Below are 27,665 nucleotides of genomic sequence, written 5' to 3' on the forward strand. Positions count from 1 at the left end.
GATAATATAAGGGATTAATTTCTAAGTGAGATTATAGCAATATTAATGGGTTAATTATTTCGACTAAATTCAGGTATGATTTGGTCTTAGTGCTTCCCACCAATATACCATCACTTAATTTTATGAATAAATAATACTTTTGATACAAGACTACAAGTTAATTAGGTATTAACATCACCATATTTGTAATTTCATTAGAATGTGATCATCAGTTATTTAGGTTGTGGACTAGGCAGGAGAAGGAATTTGCTCTAGTCAGCCATGGTGTATTCTTGCAGCAGATTCTGGAAAAAACTTCTAAAAGAAAATAATTAATCAAATGAAAATCTACGTTCACTGGCCAACCAGGACCAGCCACCGATTAAATTCTACTAATCTCTCCTTTTAATTGTTGGTGATTCATGTGGTTGGGTTTGGCAAATGTGAAATTCGGACGGTGGCCATTAACATTGTCGACTAAGGTGAGCATCAAATAATAAGTGTTCTTCTTGAAGAACTCAGATATACTGCAAGTATTTTCAGTGTGGTTTATCTTCCCAGTGACGTTAGAAAAGAGGCCTCCAACTAATTGTCCATCGGAGGTTGGTTGTGGTAGAGGTGCTTTTATAGGATTCTATGTCTACCGAGCGCTGAAAATTTAATTCATATCACAAATAAGGATGGTAACGGGGGAGCCGAATACCTCGTCCCTACCCTATTCTTGTTTTTGTCATCGTTCTTATTAAGAAATTCTCTTCCTGTTTGGGGAGAGATGAATTAAGGATTAAGTTTGATAGACTGAATTGCCACCTTTAATAACAAATTTTGTGACAAACTCTATCATCAATTGGACTCTTTATCAACAATAATATATGCTATAATATTCAGTTACCTTATGGTTGTTTGTGGCTTTTGGCCACTATTAAAAATGATAGCCTTTTTCAAGCAAAATAATATTTATACTCTTATACCATAAAGTAGATGATGGATGAGTAAGCACACTTTTCCAAATTTAAAGCGAGAAAGAGAATCTTATTAAAGTTTGGGTGGACAATTGTGATTACACCTAAATAGTGGAAAAGGTCACATATTGGGCCTCTTTTTAAACTCGTGGGCTTGTATGGTTTATTGTTTCGGCCTGTTTGACTTTTTTTTTGAAAAAAAAAAATTGTATGAATTTATATTGTCGAAAAATAATTATCAATAATATTGAGGCTTTACATCATGGATAAAATCAAAACATCCTCTTCCATGGCATTGAAAAATGAATAATAGTAAGAGTATGATTTATATGGCTAAGCATTCTTTAGTTGAGATAGAAGAAAATTACCCACATAGATTTATCATCCAACTAACTTTCAAGCCAATAGAAAAACAAACTATTAATTACTAACAGGTTGTCTTCATGAAAAGTGTATATTTCATTTAAATTGACATAATTTCAAACTCATCTTTAAAGATTTATACAAATTTTACACCATAAAAATTATTATTTTAAAAAAAATTAATTCAATAAATATGGACAATAAGGTATGATTCATGATGTTATGTCACATCAGTTTTTGATATTTAATTTATAAATATAATTATTTTAACTTCTCATAACCTTTATAAAATATAATCATATAAGCAGAAAAAGTTATGTATAAAGAGGATATACTTATTAAAAGTGTATAGTTATCAGTATCTTATAATAATATATATATTTTATAATATGATATAATATAAATAAAAAATATATTATAATAAGTTGTATCAAATTAATATGATATAATAGATATATTCTATAATTCAATATATTATTATTGATACAGATTAATATATTTTTTAAAAAGAATAATGATATAATCAAAATATAATAAAATTTTTAAAATTTTTAAAAATATTTATAATATTTTTTAAAATAATGTTATGTCAATTAAATTTTTTAATTATTTTATTTTTTAAATATTTAACCATAGATAATAAAATATTTCGGGGATGAAAAATAAAAATAAAAATAAAATAAAAAGGTGACCGCCACAGCTGAGGACTGGGTATATAAACGGAGTGGCACGGGAAACGGACGGGTTTAAGCTTTTGAGACTTGTCCGTACGAAGACTCATCGAACTTTTAGCCAGAGACTGAGATCTCAAGGCTGGTGTTGGTGTCTACGATTCTTCAGTTAGTCGGAGAATCATCACCGTTCGATTTCGTCGATCTGATCGCATTTTTTTTGTCCAGATCCATATCTCGAATATTCATAAACGCCTTTGATTTCTTTAGAATCCAGCAATTTAAGTACGTTTACCTCTCTTACTTCGATATGGCAGATTCATAGTTTAGTTTCTGGTCAATGCTGTTTGTTGAAGTTTGAAACCTGTGTGGATTTGTATCTCTATCAGTAAGTGAATTAACGTTTAATTTTATCGAATTTGTAAATGAACTTACGAATACAACTACAAGACTTAGTCTCCGTTTGGATGCTGAGAAAACGAAGGTTAATAAACTGGAAATTAAAATTCGATAATTTTGAATTTTTCTTGTTCATGTTGTTATATACATAAATGAATATGGTTACACTTCACTAGTCTAAACTTCTGATACGAAACTTTTTTAACTAGTTCATTGTTTATAAATCTTGTCTGGATTTATTTACTTTATTTCGTAGTTGATTATCGTTTCACTTAAATTTAACTTAAAAGTCCGTGTTAGCAAATGGTGGTTGGCGTGGCAATAGGAGAGCCATGTTTCCTCAAGGGATGTGGCTGCTATTAACCTTTTTATGCAATATGAATGTCAATACTCTTATTATAGTGTGATTGTCACTATTATGCTACATTAATTTAATCTTCTAATGTGGTTCTTGACTTTGTAAGTCCTGTTGTAATAGATTGAAGATCACATGTTTGTCTGCTAAAAGTTATAATATCTAGAGTTTATGCATAGATACATATGTTTGTGTGGATCAGATTATGGCACCATAATTTTTACTTGATTCAGACTTTCCTTTTAGAATAATAGATTAAAGCACTACAAATGTTTTAGATTAAATCTAATATTTATTATTAAATTTAATTTGGAAATGATATATGATATATGCAATCCCAACTGTTCTAATCCAATGGTCTAAATTTATTGTAAGAATTAGTGTAAAAGTGTGATGTCATTACTTTTAGTAATACATAGAGTGTGTGTTGGAATGTTTTAAATTAAAATGAGACACAAATTTTTAAGCAATCGTCTATCTTATATAAAGGTGTAGGGACTTGTGTAGTTAGCAAAACTAATATCATGTTTTGACTCTAGATCTTACCTATTTGATTATATGGTGATAAGAGTTAAAAATCTGTCTCAATGTAAGCTGAAAAACTTAAGTTATATTCCAAAATTTCATTTCAAGTTTTGTGTCATCTGATTTGGTATAAATGAATCACTTACAACAGCATTTTATCATTTATATTAGGATACTAAGTGAGTCGATGTATTTCTTGATATGAAAAGGTAGTGATATAATTTTAGAAATGCAGAGATATATTTTTTTCGGCTGTGAATATTTGAAAATTATTCTTATTTATAGAAATTTCAGTTGTTGGATGCTAATTTGACAATGCCAAATCAGTAACTTTGATTTTAAAAAAAGCTGATTGTTGGTGTATATACAAATGAACTTCTCATGAGAAGTTTGAGAAAAAGGTGCATATGATGGATGAAGCCTTTTAGTTTGGCTACCACTTGATGGGTAGTTGGCACAATGTTGGAAAAGGCAGCTCAAAGGGCTAAGATTTTAGTCCATTTATGCCTTCATTCTGTAAATGACTAAATGTTCAACCTTTTACTGAAAATAACATTACGGTGTTGAATTATGGATTGACTTTAAGAGAGGTGGTAGTTTCATTTCAGTATGCTTTCATCAGTGAGGTTTTACTTTGATCCTAGAAACAAGAATCATTAAATTCTATATCATATTAATTACATCTTTTGAGAATTGCTGTGATATACCAAAATACGAAGAGGTTATGATACTTAGAACTTTTTTGGCAAAAACTCCCTTCCCATGTGTCTCACCCCTTGGAATTCTGATAGGTTATCTTGTGCATTCAGTCTTTTTTATATTAAGATAATTATTTATTTGCCAAAATAACAATCTTTACTGACTTGTTAGCAGCCGTTTTGCAAAGCAAGGAAATTAAGGAAGATATGGATATCATTAAGTGGCATTCAGAATTGTCTTATGAGGAGTGGATGGCACTCCCTGTTTCCGGTTCACGACCATCAGCCCGATACAAGGTGATATTAAGTTCTGCCTTTTTCTTTTGTGGTATTGGATCACGTGTTAAGTGCATTATCTTTGATTATCAACAAGGGCATTCTTATTTGATTTATGGTTGTCGTTTTTGAGTCAGATACTTATTGTGCTATTTGCATTTTCACATAGCATGCTGCTGTGGTGGTTGGTGAGAAACTATACATTGTTGGAGGGAGTCGAAATGGTCGACATCTATCTGATGTTCAGGTATTCAACATTCAGAAATGAATTGTGTGTGAAAAAAATTCTTTGTACTAAGTCACATGTTATCTGGTTATAACTGCAGGTTTTTGATCTTAGAAGTCTGGTATGGTCCAATCTAAAACTCAAAACTGAGTTGAATGGTGAGATGGCTGAAGACAGTGGATCACAGGAAGTTCTTCCACCCATGTCTGATCACAGTATGGTAATAATACTTGTGCAACCCTACATTCAAACACGTGCAAGGACATCTGTAATTTACTTTGTCAGTTTTTTATCTTTTCATCATGCACGTCATTGATATTTTGTATTTGTTTCATGTTTTACCTATTTTGGTAGATTAAATGGGGTAACAAACTCTTAATCCTTGGTGGGCATTCAAAGAAGTCGTCTGTTGGCATGATAGGTTTGTTTCTTTTGGAGGCCATTTTGGTTCTGTTTCAAATTCATGTGAAATCTTTTGAACCTTTTGGTTATGTGCTGTAAATGGTTGGTTGGAACTTATTTATGCTAATTGGTTTCATGTAGTGTGGTATATTGATCTTGAAACCAACATCTGCGGTGTCATGGAGACTTCAGGAAAAGTTCCAGTAATTATCGGTCTTATTTATAGATATGCTTTGATTCACGTTCTCATGCTTCGCATATTGTCAACGGATCTCTGTTGTTTTGCTCTTATGCTTTTCTTTTAAATATTTTTAGTAATTTATTTTATAAAAGATGAAAAAAACCAAATTCATTTTATACTGTAGGTTCCAGTTTTGATAGTTTTTCATTAATGGAAATTTGTTGATATGCCTCTGGAGTTTATTCTAGGCAGCTCGTGGGGGTCATTCTGTGACATTGGTTGGTTCTAGAGTAGTTATCTTTGGTGGGGAAGACAGGAGTAGGAAATTGCTAAGTGATGTCCATGTTCTTGATTTGGAGACAATGACTTGGGAAGCAGTAGAGACTACGTAAGAATCTCTTGTTCCTTAAAGTCAGCTTTATGCATGCTTTCGGAAGTGTTCTACATCATTTTCTTGTCTTTTGATAGGCAGACACCCCCAGCTCCCAGATATGATCACACTGCAGCTCTGCTTGGAGAGCGATACCTTTTAGTATTTGGTGGGTGTTCCCATTCAATATTTTTCAGTGATCTTCATGTACTGGACTTGGAAACTGTAAGTATTTGCCATCTATTTCTTTTTTGTGTTTTGTGATCATGTTGACATTTGTGTGTCAATACTTACTGTTTGTGAAAGTACTATTTCTGTTCTTTTAAAATGTGAGCTCATCACAAGACATAGCATCTGGTTCATTAGAGATAGAATTTTCTTTCCCATCACCCTGTAGCCTGATGAGGTCTCCCCATTTCTGCAGAATGAGTGGTCTCAACCACAAGTACAAGGTGATTTGGTAACTCCTAGGGCAGGTCATGCTGGTGTAGTAATTGGTGATGACTGGTTTATCGTTGGTGGTGGAGATAACTGCAATGGTATGAAGAATATTGTTGAATATAATTTAGCTTGGCATTTGTTTGGTGTAAGCCTTCTCTTGCATTATGAAAACGTTTAAGGATGCATGATCTCATCTTTCCATATAGGTTGCCCAGAAACTATTGTGCTGGATATGTCTAAGCTGGCTTGGAAAGTCTTGACAAGTGTGAAGGAAAGGGATCCACTTGCTAGCGAGGTCAGTACTTTTTGCAATTGCCAGAATTTTATTTCTTTTGTTGCCATATTTTAAGAGCATATTTTAAAAAGAGAATGTAGAACACTTAGAAAGCACCGTGGTGCAAGGCTTTGATGTGACAAACTTCTGTCTTTTGGTGATAGCTCTGGTTTAATAAAACACTGATGTTGATAGCTGGGATAAATAATTCATTGATGCATCTTGCAGTCAGAATGTGAGCACAGAGCAGTGTTTCACTAAATTGTTTCTGGTTTTCGTTAATGCTTTTCTGTGATATAAATGAAATATACCACTTTTTCTCCTGGGTAAAGGAGCAATGTTCTATATAAATACAAATGCTAATATGCTATATATTTATATAATGTACATTCACCTTTTAAGTTTTGACTTGTTAATATGATTGACTCCTCATCCTGCTATTATTGTTCTTATAAAATATTTTAGATAGTTGTAGATGCCAATATATGTCTATCTTGTCCAGTTTTCTTGGATATACCTGGTATTCTCGATTGTTGATTTAAGTATTTAGTTAATTTTATTTCCTTTAGTTAAGTTCAATGATACACTGTATGAACATGAATAAGAGGTTTACTCAGAATCAGAGTTTTCAGGCTTTTGGCTTCTATTAGCTCCTAGCAACCCTATTTTCCATTTATTGTATTACTACACCTGATATGAAAGGCTTCTAGTCCCTTGGCAATATCTGGACCTGAATATAGATTTTGAGATCCCACAAATTATATTCACTATAACTTGTAATGTAAATTTTTTGTTTGAATTTTTAATTTCACTTCCATGCCACATGATTTCTAAATTTAAATTTTTAAGCAGGGTCTCAGTGTTTGCACAGCAATATTTGATGGAGTGAAGCATCTTATTGCCTTTGGTGGTTACAACGGCAAATATAATAATGAGGTGCGTACATGAACTGTTGCTGATATCAATGCCATTGTAATCACCATTTTTCTTTATGATTTCTTTATCATTGCTGTAAATTTTCTATGGTTTCCATGCACCTTTTTTTATCCATCCAGGTATTCATTTTGCAACTCAGACCAAGAGACATTGCACGCCCAAAGATTTTTCAGTCACCAGCAGCAGCAGCTGCCGCAGCTTCTGTAACTGCTGCTTATGCCTTGGCCAAATCTGAAAAGTTGGACTTCCCTCAATCTTTGATCTTAAACTCTAATGGAAATGGGAACAATCTTTCTGAACAAGATGTTACAGTTGATATTGACTCAATCAAAGAAGAAAAAAGAGTTCTGGAACTGTCGTTAGCAGAAGCCAGAGATGAAAATTCTAGGCTCAGAGAAAAGGTCGATGAAGTTAACAGTACTCATGGTGATTTGTCCAAGGTCTGTTCTTAATGACACAATTAGATTTTGTTCATCAAGTTGATGAAAATTCTAAGTTGATTGCTTATCATCCAAAATATTCATCATCCACTCTGCTGTTCACTTGCAGGAACTCCAATCCGTCCAAGGTCAACTAATAACTGAGAGATCAAGATGCTTTAAATTGGAGGTACTTCTAATTTCTTCACTTCATTAACTGTATTCCACCTATCATTCCTCTATTTAGTCCTTTGGTGGTTAACTAGGCTAATATTTGGACTCAACATTTCATATAAGCTTATTTTGTTCATTTATGGCATTTGCTAAGTTTTTGGATGATTATAAAATTTAGGCACAAATTGCGGAGCTTCAGAAGATGCTGGAATCTTTGCAGACAATAGAAAATGAAGTGCAAATACTGAGGAGACAAAAGTCTGCATTGGAGCAAGAAATGGAGCAAGCTATGGCTGTCCAGAGGCAAAGTTCCGGTGGTGTTTGGGGATGGATTGCTGGCAGCCAATAGAAATCAACCTCAAATTCAAACATCAATTTTCCTGCATGTGTATACATACACATTGACTGGTTTATATATGGGAATATGCTTTTCAGCTGTTATCTGCGAGCATTAGGACACAAATTGGGTAGAAATATATGATTGATGTGGTCACATTTTTTTTAATCTTGGTTGAATAGATATATTTTAATTTTTCCATTTAAATTCCTTGTTATGTAACAATAATACTCTCCTGTAACCTTTCCATCTTTGCTCTTATGGTTTCTTTTATTTTTGAACTACTTGAGTCAAATTAAAAATCCTCCGACTTTTGATATTCAAATAGCTTAGAGATTGACTGCGTTTCAGCTGAAAATGGACCATTTCACAAGTAGGTTCTAAATCTTTACGTATTCTAGCGGTATATCAGTTATACCAGTTCTTTCTTTAACAGCTCTTTGTCAGCGGTGACAACGCCGAGCGCACTTTATTTCGAGCTACAAAAGGGAGAATAAAATGAACTAAAGCTTCGCGGCAACATGCTGTTGACTTAGTGAAACCAACTGCTTCCTCAAGACTTTGCCTGCAGCTGATTTTGGGATAGCACTTATAAAAGCCACTCTTCTTACTTTCTTGTAAGGAGCCACCTAAAAATTTCAATATAACAAAGTTAATTAGAAGAAGATTGTCTTGGACGCTTGAAGCGACACATCTTTAAACAATAAAAAAGTTGTAGAAGAAGACCAACCTGGGCGGCCACAAATTGAATGACTTGGTCTTCAGTAAGCTGAGAACCAGCTGCTCTCACCACATATGCCATTGGTATCTGTCCTGCTTCTTCATCTTCAACCCTGCAAACCATTACTATTATTGTTAATTTCCCTAAATAATTTTGCTGCAGGGGAAAGAATTGTGATGATAATTAATTAAGGCAACCCACGGTATCACAGCTGCATCAAGTATATTTGGATGACTCAGAAGTAGTGCTTCCAGTTCAGCTGGAGCCACCTGCATTCACAGCACCATGGATTATTATCTGAAAAGAAAAAATAGATTGATCCTTGAAAAACTGAGGTAAGTAAAAAAAACCTGATATCCATTATGTTTGATAAGTTCCTTAATCCTATCAACAACATAAAGAAATCCATCTTCATCAAAATAGCCAAGATCACCGGTCCTCAGCCATCCGTCTTCTCGAATCGTCTGCCTCGTCGCTTCCGTGTTCCCCAAGTAACCCTGCATAATCGTCGGACTCTTAATCCAAATCTCCCCCCTCCTAAAAGGCCCCAACCCCTCTCCCGTCTCAACGTCCACAATCTTCCCGCAAAAACTCGGCAGCAACGCCCCACACGACCCTGCCCGTGCTTTCGCATCCTCATCGCCTGCAAAAAAGCTCGTCGCTCCGCAACTCTCGGTTAACCCATAGCCCTGTCGGAGCTCCACCCACGGAAACTTTTTCCTGAACTCGTCACTCAGTTCTTTACTCAAAGGCGCCGCCCCCGTGCCGACTCTCTTTAACGATGACAAATCGCTCCCGGGTTTGCAGTGTTTCACTAAACCCAATACAACCGGCGGCACCGCCGGAAGGTTGTTGACTTTATGGACTTTAATTGCATCCAGCATGGCTTGAAAGTCAAACTTCTGCATGACGACCACCGTAACGCCTATACAAAACAACCCCAAACCGAAAAACGCCAGCCCATAGATGTGGAACATCGGAAGAAAGCACAAAAAGACGTCGTTTTGGGACTGGGATACGTTGCAGCACCATCTCAAGAGCACTAACATTGATATAAAGTTTGAATGAGTTAATATAACTCCTTTGCTCGTCCCCGTAGTGCCTGATGAGTAAAGTATGGCCGCCGTGTCCCACTGAGTCAAGTCGGCCTTCATTAACTCGGCCGGGTCACAACAATTTATCAGTTCTTCAACCGACACCGAGTCGTTCTTTGATTGATTACCCTGGGAAGTGATAATCGTTAACACGTTAACTTGTTTCAACTTGTGTAACTCTTCAGGGGCTGAGATAATAAGTTTTGCGCCTGAGTCGCGCACTTGTTTAACAATTTCGGACTCGGTGTTTATCGGATTGGCAGGTGAAAGAATCGCTCCGACTGAAAATATCGCCAAACATATCGTCGGGAACAAGACCGAGTTTGGCGATAAAAGAAACACAACGTCACCTTTTCGAACTCCAAGCGCGTGGTAAAGCCCTGAAGCGAGTGCACGAATGGAACGCCTGAGTTCTCCGTAGGTAACTTGCTGGTTCGTGGCTGTGTCAATGAGTGCAACTCGTGACTCGGCAAGATCCGGATGCGGGAATTGCGACAACACAAATGTAGCGGTGTCAAGATCGTTCCTTGTGGGAATTTTGTATTCGTCACCGAGTTGCACGAGTGAATGGTAAACTCCAGCGGCCGAATCAAAACCGCTTTTCGGGAAGTGACGCCGCAATTCCCTGGTTTCTTCTTCCATCTAAGATATTGTCAAGGTTTTGTTAATTGTTCATGAGCTAGTTGTGTGAATGTGATGTCTTATTAATAGGGGTTTAAGAATGTCTTAAGCGGAGAATTAACATCGTTAATTACGTTCATTAAGGATGTAAAATGATATGCTTGAGCCGGCAAGGACGATATGATCGAGCCGAGCCAAAATGGTATTTCGGAATCATGTTCGTATATGTTGACTAAGGGTCTTTTTCTCGTATTTTTTTAAGTAACTTCTCTGAACTATGAAACATGTTGCCGCTCTTCCAGAATGGATGATGTATAGGACATTTTCAAATGCTTGTAATTACATTACAACATACAAGAGTTGATGTGACAAACAATTGATAACTGGCTCTTAATACGGGGATATTTATAATCTCTTATTTTGACATCATTATATTATTTGTAAGGAATTTATTTTTATTAATAAAAACTTTTCAAGGGAAGGATTGCATTATTAAGGCAATTCCAGAAAATATCGAATAGATTGAGCACAAGTTCATTCATTTGCAAGATTGGTGAAAGTGGCAGAGCGATGGAGACCCTTTTGGCCTAGTGCTTTTAGTAAGCACATATAAATTGTATACTTTAGTTTTCTTTAAGAAAAAGCGAAATTACCATGTACAGAGGTCAACTATTTTGGCAAAGAGGTTATAGAGAATAATTAATTTGACAGTACAAATATTTTTTAATGTAATTTCATAATTATAGATATTATTAAAATAACTATATTTTAAATTATTTATAGAGACTAACCAAAAAACATAACCTTATAACTTTGAGAACAATTAACTTATTTAAATACAATTTCGATTATATTCCCAAACTCATTCTACGAAAAAACCTTTTCTTCTTTTTTTCATTATCTCATTCTTAGAACTCGAAATCAAGCAATAAAATCATTACATCCAGATACGAAGATGAATCTAAACTTTAAAATGCGTTGCCTTTAGTGAACAATAATTTTGAATGGTTGTTATGTTTGTTCATTCTTAATGTGTACATTGGTGGAGCATAGATCACAAAATAAAGAAAATGCTTTAAAATAAACAAGTCACTTGAGATGCTTTTAAAGGTATTACATATCTGCACTTAAACAGAGATGACATATGAAAAACTTGCTAATGACAAGTCACTTAAAGGCATAACTAGTATTCAAGCAACCAAAAAACAAAACATTTCGTGTATGAACCTATATTTTCCCATTGTAATCTTCACATCCATCCATTTGTAACCAGTTGACACAAGTTAACATTTTAATTAAATAACATATCCGCAGCTAAATGCTGTCTACGTTAGTCCATAACCAGTTTTCACTACCAATTAACTTATCAGTTTAACCTTAAACCTGCAATACCAGTTCTGATGATGCTGCTTCACTTGGAATAAACGTAGGAACCCATCTTATAACTCACTGTAAGAATTAGGACCCAAAAACACATCAAGAACAACAGGCTGCGGGATACCAATGATCCTGCCATCTTACCAGAGAGCACAGAGTTGGCCGGACTTACATCACTACGCAACATGTCAAACGAAAATATGATATTGACACCCCAATTTTTGCCCAATGACCAGTCCATCCCTGCGCCACTTAAAGTCATGTTGCTTATTCTGATCATACCAGCAGTAAGACGAACAGAACCAGAAGATTGTGCCAAAGAATTGAGCTGAACAGCTGCCTCCTTTGTTGGGAATTCGGCAGCAAATGCAGGAGGTGCAGGAATGTCACCCAACATTTGACTGGCCTGTTTGAGGAATGGATACTTGGTATCTGCATTGCAAGCACAAAATAATGATCCTCTGTCTACCAAAGTAGTGGGAAAATCAAACTAGCAGACAAATCAATCTAGTTATGACAAAATTTAGCTATATGCATTAACCCCATTATATATATATATATATATATATAAAACTAAGACATCTTGGTTACAACTCAAATGAACATACAGCTTTACCTGGTTTGAATTCCATGGCCTCTGGCTTTTGATTTGAAGTAGATGCCTCATTGCTAAATGTGTTTCAGTCATATGGCTTGCCATGGGTACTTGATCAGTTACTCCATTCACCTGCTATCCCAAAGCAACAAGTTACATCATACTGAAATTTTATAATGAATAAATTAAAAAAAAGAGGCTTTGAACAGTCAAAAGTTTGAAAAGGAATTTCTACCTTCTGGCTTAAAAGTGGTGCCTGGTCAGAGACATCATTTCCTCCCTCCATAATTTCAGAAGCATCAAAAGTGAGGTATTCTGAGTTATCATCAGTAGCATCAAAGAAATTAAGGTACTCATCCACCATGTCAAGACCTCCAGAATCTGCCTCTATATTATTGGAAAGATCATTAGCTTCCAGATATAACCCGTCATTGAACGGCAGATTATCAGTAGCATCCAAGTAAGGCTCATCAAGTAAATAGTTGACGTCTCCAGTATCAACATTATTGTTTGATTCAAAAAGGTATTCATTTTCCAGTGGTCTCATATTGATCTCATTTTGCTCTGGTAAATCACAGACATTCTGCTCAGCTTGCAGCTGTGGCCCAGGTGTTTCACCCATGCCTATTATGGGCTTCTGATCATAAGCGCTCAAGTCCTCAGAATGCTCAACATGGTTGCTTGAATCCCCATAATAGAAGTTCGATGGAAGAGAAGCATTGTCACATTGGTTGGCAGAATCAAGTCTCTGTCGCAAGGGAAAAAATTCAGATTTTTGTATGACAGCTTTGAACTACGAAATATCATAAAATAGCATAGGCAGGACATGCACATGGAAGGGAAATTGCCCACTACCACCTCTAAGGCAAAATATAAGAGACCAAAATCTATAGGACATAACAAAATGGGCTGTCAAAGATTTAGCATGCTTGATAAGTTTATAGGAAAAGTTAAATTGTCAGACCATACTGACAATTCTACACCAACTACAAATGTCTCTTTGTTGTTTGCACAAAAATTTCCATTTTTCACATAGAAATGAGGGTCCTACTTCATTTTCAAAGACAAAATCTAGAAGACAGTTAAAAACAGGCTATCAAAAGATTTATGATACTTGAGATTTGAAAAGTTTACAGGAACAGTACAATTGTCAGATAACACTGACAATTCTACACCAACTACAAATATCTCTTTTTGGTTTGCAGGAAAATTTTCCATTTTTCACATAGAAAGTAGGGTTCTACTTCATTTTCAATATATGGGTGTTCTATGTTTCACTGAATTTGCAAAGTAGAGTTTGCTAAGTCCAAGATAAGACACTATAAGATCCACATATTCTTCGGATAAATCAGTATTACCCATCGAATGAAATTTAGAAGTATTAAGGAATGCTTTGCACATACATACATATGGAATGTACATTAAAAGAACCAATAAACTAAGAGTCAATTTTCACTCACTTCCACATCAAAATTCAAGCAGAGCTATCAAATATATTTTTTTTAACCAAAACAAATGTTATCCAAAGCACTCTTGATTTACAATTCAATTTCAAGGTATCAATTCAAGTTTCAGTTCACATCAATCATGGTCAATATCTACTACAATCCACAACTAAAAATTAAAATATACCACCATATAATGCAATTCACCATCCAGATCGATCTACTCTGAACTCAAAATAACAAATTAGAGAAAATTACAAACCTGGTCAAGGTCGTTCGTTTCAAAATGTGCATCATCACCAACTGCTATTTCATCAGCCACCATCTCTTGACCAGGCATATAAGCTGCCTCAACCACCTCATCATCCTCCCATTCCTCCTCAATAAATGGAGCCCCATACTGTTCCCCATTTTTTGGCCCTGATCCACTCTTCTGAAATATCCTACACAGAACAAATGCATCCTTCCCACCACAACCAACGACCAGTCAGCTCCCAGTCTTGAGTAAACAAACCCAAAGACGTTTAAGAAAAAAAAAAAAACTAGATTGTATAACCAAATCTAATCAGCTAACAACACAGCAGTTAAAGAAGCACAAACTCAAAACATTGTACAATAAAACTGAAAAATTTTGTAAATTCACTATAATCTTACTTGTGCAACTCCAGCTTTCTCAAATTCCTCATCAGTTAGCCGATACTCGTGCATGACCCAATTGGTGCGTTCACCACGTGGAGCCCTGCCCATGTGATAAACAAGGGTCTTCTTCATTCCAACAATCCAAGTGCCATGATGTATAGCCCGATCCTTTCCAGTTGTTTTCCAGTAACCTTTCTCAGTGGCTCGGTTTGTCCTTGATCCATTGCCATACTTCTTATCCAACATACTGAAAAAATACCACTCCAAGTCCCTACTTTTTAACCTTGACTTATCTAAACCAGGGAAAAACCAAAACGGATTACGACCAAAGATATATATAGACATAAGTAGACACAACTACATACAAAACAAAGCATGTATAAACATATATACACTAATACACGTGTATATACAATAATTACTTACTGGGTTATAACACATACCAGTCTGGTAACGTTAAAGGGCTGCTCTCAACCACTGGATTGACATAAGAAATTACTACACATAATTTAAGATTCCCATTTAATGGATTGGACTGACCCTGAAACGTAACCAAAGCAGTAACATAGTGTTTCCCATACAAATTTGATGTTTACATCTGTCCATCACATTAAAAAAAAAAAAAAAGCTACTTAAGCAGACACTCTTGGCTGAAAATAAGTTAATCCCAACCTAAGAAAAAAAGCACCATTACCTGCACTACACATACATGAAAACCCGTAAATGTTAAATGTTGCATTTTAGCATTATTTTTATAACAATATAACTATGTGCATTAACAATGAATGTTATTTTGTGTACAAACAATAACGTCTAACAATATAATTAAGTGACTTTTGAATTACAAATAAAATAATACTCAATCACAAGATAACAAGTCATTATTAGTACACAAATTAGTACTCATCATTAGTGCACACAGTCTTACTCTTTTCCAAAACAGACACATCAGATGACAAGCCCATTTATACACATAAGACATATGTCCAGTAGTCCAAATAGCAATATCAAAGCCTCCAATCAAAACCCATTTGTATACATACCATAAACCCAAATGAACATTTTTAATCTAACGTCATTATTAAATATTAATAAACTGATAACAAGCCATAGGTGTTCAAACATGTTCCACCACATCATATTTATAAACGCGCAAGGGTCATCTAAAACACTAATCTAACAACTAACATTAAAATAAACACAATTTTAATAAATACATATTCTGGTTCATAAATTTAAATCTGTTTGCACATAAGATCCCTCTGTAAAATTAAAATAAATAAATAAAACAGGAGAGGTGTAACTAGATTAAATTTTGTATACCAGGGAGATCCCATGGCTCAAACTTGTAGATATCGATGACGGCGATCGGATCGAACCGAAACGGCTTGTTCAGAATCTTCCTCTTCAAATAGTACCGGACCAGCTCCTCATCGGTCGGGTGAAATCTGAACCCCGGTGCTAGAGACTTCGTTTCCGAGTTACGGCCCATCGATCAAAGCCAATAAAAAAATAACAGAGTCCAAATTGGACAATAATTCAAGAACAATTGAACTAAAATTAGCGAAATTGAGGCGATTTCAGAAATTAGGGTTTAGGTTTTCCGTTAATTCTAGTGAGCTGCGGGGAAAAAGCTAGAAGAAGACATCGTGCTGGTTAAGAAATGAATAGTCCAGTCGACGAAGGCTAAGCGCACCTTCTATTAAAAAGGGAATTGATACAGTTACTTGTGGGGGATATATTGTGTGTGAATGTAGCCAACGTGGTGGTGATGTGAACTTTGATTACACTGAAACGTGTACGGAGATGGTAATTCCTTTTGATTGCACGTGGACAGCCAATGGTGTTGGTTGCTTCGTCGTTCTGTGTTACTTATTTAATTGCGTCCTGTAAGTTATATTTGTAAAGGAGACTTATGGAAAATGACGGATGTTTCCTTGTAGACACTAAAAAGTGGACCGTAATAACATTTAAAAAAAAAAGAAAAAGAAATTTAATTTAATATAAGATCCATGTGACATACATTGCAAGCTTTTTATCTCAAAATCAAACTTATTAATAAAACCAAATTCTGAACTTAGATATATACATGTTCCACCCTTTAAAACAAAGTTATAAATAAATTAATAGTGATAAATTTTGTTTCTAGTGACAAAACCCATTAATTAATAATTTAAAACAACATTTGTATTACTTAAATAAACCATGTATGGAAAACAAAGAGGTGTTTGATTCAAAGTAAATAAATATTATAACATAACCTTATTTAATTTATTAGTTAATAAAAAATTTTGATAATCGTAATAAATAATATAGAAATAATCTATTAAGAACTCCACTTTACTTGATAAATGATTATGAAAATTATATCAATTTAAAAACATTTATATACCCATTAATTTTTTAAAAAATATATTATTATTTTCAATTAATATAATTAATAACACAAAAAATAATTTAACACATTATAACCAATAATTTATAAAATAATATATTAATATTATTTTATTAAATATGACTAAATATAATAATATTTATCTATAATAATCTTTTAATTAACCTATTTTTTTATGATAATTTTTTATTTTTAATAACGGACACCACATGAACCAAAAGCATAAAAGGTATCACATAAAATGACTTTATTTGAATGGAACCGTAATATATATGGTGAGACTTCAAAAGTTTAATAAATCTTTTATATAAGGATTTTTATTATTTTAACAAACTCAAAATAGTACCTGCAAATAATTAATTACTGATAGAAAAGAAAATTTGTGGTAATGTTCCAACAGATGGAATTGTCGACAGATTCATTGGTGATAAGAGTTGCAGCTGAATACAGACTTCACGAGGTCTCAGTTTTAAGTTCAGCTAACACTGATGGACGATCTCCAGCAGTTTGATAAACTTAATACAACACGGCAGCCTAAATTTACGAACATTCTCTCCAATACACTGATTGGAGAGAAATAGGGGCCATTAAAATTTGATTCAACAAACAACAATAAGATTACAGTGGCATTCAAGGCCGATCGCTAGGCGTTTTTCCTGCCCCTCAAACCCCTCTTCAAGTCCTCATTTTCCTTACTCAAGTAATCTATTCGCGACTGAAGAATGTTAATCATGGCCTGAGCACTCATCATTTCTAGTTTTAGTGTCTCCCTCTCGACAGCGGTTTTATGCACCTGTTTCTGCAATTCTTTGATGAGTTTAACACAACTAGGGGGCACTGATGAGTCAAAACCATCAGCCCCAAATGTAGTTCTGAGAGCAGATGGATTCTCTTTCGGTGGTTCGATAGCCTCCATCAGGGAGAATTCCAGCAACGCAGATATTGCTGTTGTTGTGGCTGCATTTGTCAGTGCTGTTTCTGCTGTCGTTGTGGTAGACGAGGAAGGGTGGTCATGTTCCGTCCCGGTTGAATTATCTGAACCATTAGATCCGTTAGAACCTGAATCATTCTGCCGCCTTCTTTTGTATTGAAGAAGAGGAAGAGCTGCCTGTGTATTAAGCACACACAGTGAAAGACATTCATCTCTCCTTTCACTCTTGCACACTGCTAAAACATTTTGAGCCTCTTTTGGAAGTTCATTAACATTAATAGGTTCCTTATTGTTAGGTTGAGAGACCTGCAACAATCCACCAACACTTCAAAAGCAAATTTAGGATAAGTTGAGGTTTATAAACACAAAACAATAGATGGTTAAAATCACCAAAACTATAGGGAAGAGAAGCACAATCAGAACTGTAAGCATAACAACTAAAGTAAATAGCAATATCTCGATATGTGACATTTGGGAAGACATCATAAAGAAACTCTTCATCAAATAGAAATGTACTATATCAAGCTTATCTAATCATCAAATCTCACTGAATTTCCCCACTAAATGCTCCTGGGCTTTACACTACTAAAATTCACTTTAATACAGCAAAGTGATTTATATCGCATAAGTCCAACTCTCCAATCACTAATTTCACATTTTCAATCACAAAGGGTCGTAATTAATCAAGATTACCAACCCACAGGAAGTACAATCTACATCCCATGGTCCCACTTTTACTGGAACATTCTATTAGCATTAGAAGCAATTTCAGACTCTAAATCTATCCTTGAAAAAAGAAATACAAACAAAACTAAGCACACGCTCAAATAGGATCTGTTCATGCCTGTTCTCTCTGAAATTTATTTGCATTGCATATATTGAGCTATGACCATATTATTTTAATCATTGGGCATTTAGAAACAGCAACTTCTATGTGTATAGTGCTTACAATATACACCAAGCAACAGATAGTAGTCTCTTAAGTAAGATATACCGTGAACTGAAAGAACAATAACACGCCATGTACTGGCAACAATATATTATCTTATCTGCATACCTATTAATGTAGGACATCCAAATCTTTGAACAATTCATTTGCTTCCACCAGGTTATAAAAACATCCAAATCTCTGTCCCAAAATTTCACCCTTCTACCTATAATAAAACCAGAATTTAACTAAAGAGACTGAGAGGAATACCATATCCTTATAGACTTCTAGAATTCCTACCTCTGAGCACTCTATCCTTCAATCTTTGTAGGTTTTCCTCCTCCAAAAGGTCAGCTCTAACTTACTATATTCGTCAATGTGCGTGGATACATGATCATATTTACGTATATGACACTATCACATAAAGATAAAAAGCCAGGGCCTGCTTAGTTCTCCAATCAATTGACAACAGTCAGATACAGGTAATGATGGAAGGCAGCATCATTATTTCTGATAAGTTCAATCAACAAATTGTAATTATGGACTTGAATACTCTTGCTGAGTTGCTACTGAATACGTCAAATGTATCCCTGTGTTTATAATAATGTTATATCTCCCAAGTTTGTATCATAATTTTTGCATTCCAAATAACATGTCATTTATTGAAAAGAAAAAAGCCATGCACTTAGAAATAAACCTATAAAAAGTTGAGCGTCCAAAGTACTCCAGAGATTTGTAAAGGACTTAAAAATAATTTTTTTATATCTTATTGCTAGCTAACTGTTTAGATTATCTTATTTGCTTGATGATTACCTTTTGTGCTCATCTATCTTATGTATCATATAATCCAAGGTATAATAATGTAGAATAATATAACTTGAGCAGAACAGGAAAAAAGGAAAATAGAAGAAAGATGTCATGCAAACCTGCTCAACATGCATTGGTTCAACATCATTCCTTTCATCACATGCATAATCAACTGCCACAAAATCATCTCTAACATCTTCTCCTGGCATAGCTGCCTTGCCATCATCCCATTCCTCCTCCATAAAAGGTGCATAACGATTTGCACTCGGTGGCCCTATATTGTTCTTAAGAAATATTCTACACAAAACATACGAATCCTTTTCCACAAAAACAAAAAAGGCAACTTTTATAAGATATTTTGATTCTCATGATGAAAATTATTGAATTCATGTACTGACAATTCACATTATATAGAACCCTAAGGAAGCAAATTAAATTGATCAAGTTCACTGACATGAGTCATCAAAAACCCAAATACTTTAGCCCACAACACCTATACTAATATTTGTAAATGTATTCCCACATTCTTTTAGAAAACAAAGTAAAACTAGCACAAGTACTAAACCAAAATGTACTTCATCCCTGTATCCTAAATTTTCTGTGCACAAATCCATCCCAAATGTGTTTACTTTCTTATTGAAGCAAGAATCAGAACCATTAACCAAGATTCATTACAGCCTATGAGCCTAACCTGTGCAGCCCGAAATTCATCCTCAACAAGGCGGTATTCATGCATAACCCAGTTAGTCCGCTGCCCGTCAGGGGCACGCCCACTATGGAATACAAGAGTCTTCTTCATTCCAATAGGCTGCTTATCACGACGAATTTCACGATCCTTCCCAGTTGCTTTCCAGTATCCTTTCCCTGTGGCCCGGTTCATTCTCGCCCCATTTCCGTATTTCTTATCCAATGCACTGAAAAAGTACCACTCTTGGTCCCTCGTCTTCAACCTTGAATAAACTAAAATCCCATAGAGAAGTAAACCGCAGATTACACTTCATTCAACTCAACAAAAATGCATGACAGAAAAAATGTAAAAATTAATTGTCCGGTACCATTTTAAAGTGTCAATTTCATTTTCCACAATACATAAATGACAAATAATAACTAAATTTTATTCGAAACAGAAATTGAAAGCACCTTCCCTAAAGAGCACCTTAAATTTTTTTTTTTTTTTCAAAACACCTTCATTATGAAAACACTCTAACCTTCAACCGAAAAAGCGAATCCTTTTTTTTTTTTAACATAGAAAATCTTTGGAAAAAAATTGAAAATACGCTAAAAAAACACAAAGCAAGTAGCTGAGCTGAGAAATGCTGAAGTATGAGCCCATAAAAATCACTTCAATATTGCGAAAATAAGTAATAAACCAAAAACCCATCAACAAGAATAAACATAAAATCAAATAATAAAAAACAGAAACAGTAAAAACAAAGATTTGCTAACCTGCAAGGTCGCAAGGCTCGTGCTTGTAAATATCACACTCGCCAATGGCGTTGAAGCGAACAGGCTTGTTACAGACCTTGCGTTTCAAGTAATAGCTGACGAGCTCCTCGTCCGTGGGGTGAAATCGAAAGCCAGGAGCAAGAGCCGTAGTCGTTGCGGGTGTTGCTGGTGTTTTCATTGAGGGTGCGGTGAGAGCGAGAGCTTCACGACCAATTTCGGAATGGCGATAGAGGTTAGGGTTTGGTGCTGTGGAGGCAGAAATGGGAGGGATTGATTGGTGGTGAAGCAACTTCAGTGTTTATGCGGTGCCTTCGATTACAAGAAATTTTTTTGTCTGCGTTTTATGGTCAAAATCGGAGTGTAGAGTTCGAGTTTGTTGTCGTTTCGACCAAAAAAAAGATGCCTTGTATAGATTAGTGTGAGCACCAATGTTTTAGTTGCAAATGTAATCATGCATTGTCACAGTGAAAAATAAAAGCCATTGGCAACAAATTCTAGGCGGAGGATCAGACCCCATTTGGTAAAAATTAATTTTTGATAAAACTTATGCAATTTGATTTAAATTTTTTCCATATAAGTTGATATGGTAAAAGTGAATAGCTGAATTCATATAAAAGATTTCTGTCTAAATATACTTTATATATTATTTGAATAATATAAGTTACAAAATCCCAAATTTACCACATTAATTATATAAGCATATTAGCCTAACACGTTTCGTGTAATAATAGAAATAAATTGGCCAATATTTGGAATTGCTTTGCCAGATTAATTTTGAAATGGTAATGCGATTTAGGCAGATATGTTTTGACCGTTGAGTAAATTGTCTGCAGTGACTGAAGTAAAGTGATGACCCAACTCTAGAGATTGAAAAGTACGTTTCTATGACAGCGCACACATACTTGTCTTTTAAGGCAAGCAAAGTTGGTGTGGGACCGCCATTATTATCATCATCCACACCGTTCAGCCTTGGGATCTGTACTCTATCAAGCCCAAATCAACCCGAGATTTTTAAAAACTTGGGTTGCTTGAAAGGCCCAGGGCTTCATGGCAGCTGAGATGGGCAGCCTATCACTTTTATAGAAACCAATTTTCTGATGGTTTGATAGGTGTCACAATCCCATGTAGACACGACAATGACCGTGCAGATCAAATCTGGCATGACCCGCCATACTTACAGGTCATATTGTATCTAGGCCCACCAATTGACTCTTGATCATATATAATCCCATGTATAATACATACATTATAAATAATATATTTCAACAACTCATTCTACCTATGATAAATAAACACTCAATCTAGTTTCAAAAGTCTCACATATGGTGATTGAAATTTCCACCACTTACTTCGCCCATTATATATACATAATCTTAATCTTTTTATTTTTTATCACATTTCAACTTCATTTCATGTTCTTTTAAATAGAAAACATAAATTTTAAAAAGAACTATTTTTTAATCAAAAAAATATTTTTCTTAACTTAAATTTGATTCAAATTTAATTGAATCAAGCTAATAATCAAATTTGAATTAACTCAATTTGAATCCAACTTTACTAACGTTAATATAAATATTAGATTTGATTAGGGCTAGACTCGAGCCGAGCCAGCTCAAGCTCAGCTCAGCTCGGTTCGAGCCCGAAATGAGCCGGGCAACTCAAGCTGGCTCGGTAGATTTTTTTTTTAAATTTTTTATACAAAACGACTTCGTTTTGATTTATATATATTAAAAACGATATCGTTTTGATATGAAAAACAAGTCGAACTGAGCCGAACTCGAGTCGAGCCGAGTTGAGCTCGAGTTGAACTCGAGTCGTCCATAAATAAATCGAGCCGATCCCGAGCTGACTGTCAGCCGAGCTCGGCTTGGCTCAAAATGAATTAGATGTTCTAGTTGTGATAGAGTTGAACTTATTGGTGCATCGGTTACAAATAATGATAATATAGGTAAAATGAATTGTTAAAGAGGGAGGAGAGAATATGTGTGTGTATATTTAAAATAATCATAATATTCTCATAATTTTATTAAAAATACTAAATTAGAAATTTATCATAAATCAAAATGATGAATTAACCCTGTTTGAATATGATTCTAATAGTGTTGATAGAGATATCAGATTCGAAAATAAATTAAATGTTCTAATAATAATAGAATTAAACTTATTAGTGTATCAGTTACAAATAATAATAATATAGATAAAATAAATTGTTGAAAAGAGAAGGGAGAACGTATGTGTGAATATTCTTATAATTTTATTAAAAATATAAATTAGTAATTTATCATAAACCAAAATAATCTTTTAAACTAAATGAATAATGAATAAACAAATAGGAAATAGTCAATTTTCTCATCAACTTTGTTTCATCAAAGTTCGAATAGGAAATACTAATCCGGCCTTAAGGTAGGTAAACAAACCGTGCATCTAACTCCATACTGCGAAAGCGATCCATGGGCCACGGCCAGACTATGTTTTTTTGTTATTGTAATTTCTTCAGGCGTAGGTGATTCGGTGGCTTAAGTTCGGATTATTGTATAATTGTTTTCGGTTACTGATAAAATAAATAGCTCAATCCCTCAAAAGAGAAGAAATTGTACAAGAATTATAAAACGACACTAACCGTTAGATAAGATTCTTCAGAAATTGATCCGACGGTTTCCCACATTCACTACTCGACCCTTGACATGATGCGCTGAAATTATGGGTCAACGAGATATGACGTGGATAGCTACGTGTCCTTGACTTTGCATAATAAATTCTTACGTGTTCTCCGCATGTTCTACACGTGTTGCCCGTGTCAGCTTTAGCACAATTGTCCGTAAAGTCGTCCAATTTAAACTAGATTCACTGCATCTAATCTCTGATTAATTAAGATAATTAATTAAAATTTGAAAACAAAAATGGGAAAACTTAAAATCGGTTTTCGGAAAATAGAACTGATAAGTGTTTTGCCACCCTAAAGGCCAAGAAGATTACAGAAAAACCTTTCTAAGCAAAGCAAGAAAATCGGGTGAGTTAACTCACAAAAGGACAAAATATTAAATGACAAAGATCAAGGTGAGTTGATTTTTATGTAAGCTGGCCCCCACTCAAGCGCCTGCAAAGGCGCGTGGAGCCATCAAAATCAACCTGATCGAAACTCCGTCCACGTAAAGACGACATTTGTCCTATGTTTTGAACCTCTTCCGTTTTACATTTTTTAAGAAATTAGTTTTTATCCGATGAGTAAAAATTTTGAATTTTTATAACATTTTAAAATTTGCCAATATTTATTTATTTAGTTCATTATTTTTATTTGTTATATTAGCAAAATATTTCATTTGACTCCAAGAGAATTATTAAATAAAAAAACATGCAGATTGGAATATTATATTTTAATTTGTATTTTTTCAAATAAATTAAAATATTTAATGAGTGATAATAATAATAAATAATGATAAAAAATGATAAGCGGTACCCGCCAAACCCCACCATTGTCTGAACTTGGAGCCTGAGGAAGTTTCTTCATTTGCTTTCATTTCTTGTTTTGTATGAGAAGAGAAAAGCACACGACGCTGAAGTTTGAACAACAGGAGAAGAAGCTTTAGTTTCATGTTTTTGTTTCAATAGAATTGGTTGAAGAATTGAATAAGAAATTAAAAATGGATTCTTGTTTAATAGGGAAGAGCCAGAGTTATGACTACTCGTTCAAGATTTTGTTGATTGGTGATTCGGCTGTTGGAAAGAGTAGTCTTCTCCTCAGTTTCTTCTCCAACACTGTTCAGGATCTTTCCCCCACAATTGGTACTTAAACTTTTCTTTATTCTTCGCCTTTGATATCATGTTTTTACCAACTTTGGGTTTCTGCTTTTATCAACTTTTTTACAAATCCAAAAATTCCATATTCTGATCAAAGTAAAAGCCATTTCTTTCGAGTTTGGGATTATTTATTAGTGAGATACCCAGTTGGGTTTCTTGTGGTTTTGGGTAATAAAAATTCTCTTTCAACTTTGAGTTGTTTCTTTGTTTTGGGGTGGCTAAGAAAGTTACATTTTTATTTTTGACTATAACATTCAAATTATAATTCCCTGATAAAATACTTAGGAGGTTAATTTTGTTTGATGTCACACTTACCCTTTTTTTCTGGGGAAAGTTGATTTTTTGTTTCATGTGGAATTTTGTATGAAATATATTGATGTTTGGGTGCTGTTTCATTCGCTTTCAGGTGTGGATTTCAAGCTCAAGCAGATCACTATTGGTGGGAAAAGCATGAAACTTACAATTTGGGACACTGGTAACTCATATGTATGATGAGTGATTATTTGCAACTATTTTGCATAGATTGCTGTGACACTTATGTTTTTTGCAGTTTTATTTCATTTTCAGCTGTTCTTCTGTTTAGTCTTCCTTTTGAAAATGATTTAAAATGCATTCACTGGTTACCATGTGGCTTAAAGTATAACAAAAAGATTATATATGCCACAACTCCACAATGAATCACGTGATTTACTCTTAAAATCAAATTGTTTCTTTGTGCCTCTTGTAAGTTTCTTCTGATTTTGCAGGATTTCTTGTTCTCCTTAATTCTCTGTTGTCTTAATTTTTAGACGCGATTGTGATGAACTGATTTCCAACAATTTTGACTACTGCCATTGGCACTGATCGCTGAGTATTAATTCAACTCTGTGAATTACAACATATTCCTTTATGAATAGCCCCAGTTGGATTTAACATGGAGATCATTTGGATTTTTTGAGCCAGTTCAGTGTTGTTATTTTGTTAACATCATATGTTACATTGCAGCTGGACAGGAGAGATTTGGCATACTAACAAGCTCTTACTATAGAGGTGCACATGGAGTTATTCTTGGTATGTCCTTGAAGTCATGTTATAAATTATTTTCAAAGCATTATCAAATTATTTTTTATTGTGTTTTTTTCTTAATGTGCTAGCTCTCTGAATGTTTAGATGTAATTCACAAAGCTTCTGAATGTTTGTATAAATTTTTCATCTTATTAGAATAAAATAAAGCCATAATCAATTTGTAACATTGCATGTTACGATAAAATCTCTTTGATAATATGGATTATATTTAAAGAAACCAATTTTCCTGTTATTCCCTCTAGGGTTTTATGTCAACCAATTTAGCTCTAAGTAAGATGCCCGTTCTCAAACTTTCACAGGAAGGCCATAAATACAGTTTTCCAGATTATGATTTGAGTTGCTGGCATATGTATCTACTGATGCCATGTATAAGTTATTAAATGATATGATGCTTACTAATTTTTTATTCAATCTTATTCTCAGTTTATGATGTAACACGAAGAGAAACCTTTAATAATTTGTCAGATATATGGGCAAAGGAAGTAGAGCTTTACTCCACCAATCATGAGTGTGTCAAAGTTGTTGTGGGAAATAAAGTTGACAGGGTGAGTTGATAGCTTGGATACCCTTAGGTTTTTTGTATCTGTCTTCTTTATACCAAAAAAAAATTCCTTAAACAAATAATTTGCATTTTTAAATAAGTAAGAACTTCATGGATTTGTACCAATTATTCATTTGCATGTATGTGTTCTCTAATTGAAGATTGGGTACACTGTTTTTAATGTTCTCAGGATAGTGATAGGGCTGTTAGCAGAGAGGAGGGAATGGCTCTTGCTCAGAAGTATAAATGTTCATTTCTTGAATGTAGTGCCAAAACTAGAGAGAATGTGCAGCAATGCTTTAAAGATCTCATATATAAGGTATGGGCACAAGAAATCATGTAATTTTCATTTCTTTTGGGGTTCATTTAACAGTCAAATTAACTTTTGAACTATGAGATGTTTATATGTATAGACTTAAACTCTTTCTAAGTCTTCCAGTTGCTTTCAGAAATTTGTTTTCAGGAGTCACTCTAGTTCTAGGCTGTGAGATTAGTACTGATGTACTTTTTAATTGTAAAATCCGAACCCAACTACCAGTGGTCCTTCAATTACAAATGTCAGCCCGAGTTCATTTCTCCTTTCTCACCTATTTGTTTATCTGTTCCATTCTAACTAGTGTAATATGTTTACAGATTCTAGAGGTGCCCAGTTTACTGGAAAAAGGATCTTTAGCAGTGAAGAAACAGTGTTTGAAAGACAAACAAATCTACCAGGCACCTCGTGGTGGTGGGGGTTGCTGCTCTTGAATCATATGCTTCAACACAAGTTATTCAATACAAATCATACAACCCACGGAATCAGCATAAAAATGCCCCTGCTATCAGTTCAGCTACAACTGGAATGTTCGACATTTCCAATTATACTTCACAGTCAGTTTGTGTAGATAATTGTATGTTGTCATAAAGGTTTTGAGGAGTACTTATAGTTGCTCTTATGTGGGACTGAGGGATTCAATTTTTTTTTCCCACCTCGTGTACGTCTGTTTCTTTCACTTTCCTAATTTTTGTATTTGTAAAATCTACTTCATTGTTAAGACTCAGCATTATACTTGGATCTGCCACATACCTTAAATGCAGATGTTGGGGTGAATAATGTCCTGCTGTAATATAGATGTGCAATGTACTGTGGTTTAATTGAAGGGAATCGTTTGATACCGGAAGGGTGATGTGTTGCTGACGGATTAAGGCATTTTGTGCATCAATTTCTTGAAATTGTAATGTTAACACAAATTATCAGAATTATCTTGTACCCTCGAAACAATTTATTCCATAAA

The 27,665-nt window shown here is 34.5% G+C and overlaps 5 protein-coding genes across 7 annotated transcripts; 2 read left to right on the forward strand and 3 right to left on the reverse strand.

Annotated features, from left to right (window-relative positions):
- Positions 1-2,241: 2,241 nt before the first annotated feature.
- On the forward strand, positions 2,242-8,266 carry LOC123192073 (acyl-CoA-binding domain-containing protein 4; the record flags this gene model as incomplete). The annotated part of the gene is made up of 14 exons (XM_044604538.1): positions 2,242-2,260; positions 4,128-4,249; positions 4,398-4,475; positions 4,555-4,674; positions 4,809-4,875; positions 4,998-5,059; positions 5,286-5,425; positions 5,506-5,632; positions 5,832-5,946; positions 6,055-6,143; positions 6,975-7,058; positions 7,178-7,498; positions 7,608-7,667; positions 7,830-8,266. Coding segments are annotated over 14 exons (1,575 nt in total), but the record flags the coding sequence as incomplete, so codon positions are not given.
- A 14-nt stretch (positions 8,267-8,280) lies between these two features.
- LOC123193339 (probable CoA ligase CCL5) lies at positions 8,281-10,482 on the reverse strand. The gene is made up of 4 exons (XM_044606241.1): positions 9,060-10,482; positions 8,911-8,978; positions 8,719-8,821; positions 8,281-8,617 (listed from the first exon to the last, which is right to left on the reverse strand). The coding sequence occupies exons 1-4, from the start codon at positions 10,443-10,445 to the stop codon at positions 8,492-8,494; spliced, it is 1,683 nt and encodes a 560-aa protein (XP_044462176.1). The 5' UTR covers positions 10,446-10,482; the 3' UTR covers positions 8,281-8,491.
- A 1,016-nt stretch (positions 10,483-11,498) lies between these two features.
- On the reverse strand, positions 11,499-16,184 carry LOC123193240 (NAC domain-containing protein 78). The gene is given in 7 exon segments (XM_044606091.1): positions 11,499-12,233; positions 12,418-12,474; positions 12,477-12,531; positions 12,632-13,144; positions 14,104-14,304; positions 14,496-14,773; positions 15,804-16,184. Coding segments are annotated over 7 exon segments (1,671 nt in total). The 5' UTR covers positions 15,973-16,184; the 3' UTR covers positions 11,499-11,835.
- A 1,075-nt stretch (positions 16,185-17,259) lies between these two features.
- Positions 17,260-21,462, reverse strand: LOC123193234 (NAC domain containing protein 50-like). The gene is made up of 4 exons (XM_044606084.1): positions 20,988-21,462; positions 20,233-20,501; positions 19,661-19,858; positions 17,260-18,112 (listed from the first exon to the last, which is right to left on the reverse strand). Exons 1-4 carry the CDS (start codon positions 21,163-21,165, stop codon positions 17,519-17,521), a joined length of 1,239 nt encoding a protein of 412 aa, XP_044462019.1. The 5' UTR covers positions 21,166-21,462; the 3' UTR covers positions 17,260-17,518.
- A 2,962-nt stretch (positions 21,463-24,424) lies between these two features.
- Positions 24,425-27,551, forward strand: LOC123192224 (ras-related protein RABC2a-like). 3 transcript variants are annotated; one of them, XM_044604701.1, is made up of 6 exons: positions 24,425-24,770; positions 25,192-25,260; positions 25,770-25,835; positions 26,274-26,395; positions 26,582-26,710; positions 26,841-26,961. In XM_044604701.1, exons 1-6 carry the CDS (start codon positions 24,629-24,631, stop codon positions 26,877-26,879), a joined length of 567 nt encoding a protein of 188 aa, XP_044460636.1. In that variant the 5' UTR covers positions 24,425-24,628; the 3' UTR covers positions 26,880-26,961. The 3 variants fall into 3 exon arrangements, with proteins under 3 accessions (XP_044460636.1, XP_044460635.1, XP_044460634.1); XM_044604700.1 differs by lacking the exon at positions 26,841-26,961 and adding an exon at positions 27,025-27,551 and having other exon boundaries at positions 24,427-24,770; positions 26,316-26,395; XM_044604699.1 differs by lacking the exon at positions 26,841-26,961 and adding an exon at positions 27,025-27,551 and having other exon boundaries at positions 24,429-24,770.
- The last annotated feature ends 114 nt before the right edge of the window (positions 27,552-27,665 follow it).

This window comes from Mangifera indica, chromosome 12, assembly GCF_011075055.1.
Source record: "Mangifera indica cultivar Alphonso chromosome 12, CATAS_Mindica_2.1, whole genome shotgun sequence".
NCBI lineage: Eukaryota > Viridiplantae > Streptophyta > Magnoliopsida > Sapindales > Anacardiaceae > Mangifera > Mangifera indica.

Excerpts from the sequence above, each read along its gene's own strand:
- LOC123193339 (XM_044606241.1), bottom strand. The coding sequence starts at position 10,445 with ATGGAAGAAGAAACCAGGGAATTGCGGCGTCACTTCCCGAAAAGCGGT. Across the intron at positions 8,822-8,910 it reads CTTGATGCAGCTGTGATACC|GGTTGAAGATGAAGAAGCAG; the intron begins GTGGGTTGCCTT and ends AATGGTTTGCAG. Across the intron at positions 8,618-8,718 it reads TTCAATTTGTGGCCGCCCAG|GTGGCTCCTTACAAGAAAGT; the intron begins GTTGGTCTTCTT and ends TGAAATTTTTAG.
- LOC123193234 (XM_044606084.1), bottom strand. The coding sequence starts at position 21,165 with ATGAAAACACCAGCAACACCCGCAACGACTACGGCTCTTGCTCCTGGC. Across the intron at positions 20,502-20,987 it reads CGAGCCTTGCGACCTTGCAG|TTTATTCAAGGTTGAAGACG; the intron begins GTTAGCAAATCT and ends ATGGGATTTTAG. Across the intron at positions 18,113-19,660 it reads AACCAATGCATGTTGAGCAG|GTCTCTCAACCTAACAATAA; the intron begins GTTTGCATGACA and ends GGATTGTTGCAG.
- LOC123192224 (XM_044604699.1), top strand. The coding sequence starts at position 24,629 with ATGGATTCTTGTTTAATAGGGAAGAGCCAGAGTTATGACTACTCGTTC. Across the intron at positions 24,771-25,191 it reads GGATCTTTCCCCCACAATTG|GTGTGGATTTCAAGCTCAAG; the intron begins GTACTTAAACTT and ends ATTCGCTTTCAG. Across the intron at positions 26,396-26,581 it reads TGGGAAATAAAGTTGACAGG|GATAGTGATAGGGCTGTTAG; the intron begins GTGAGTTGATAG and ends TAATGTTCTCAG.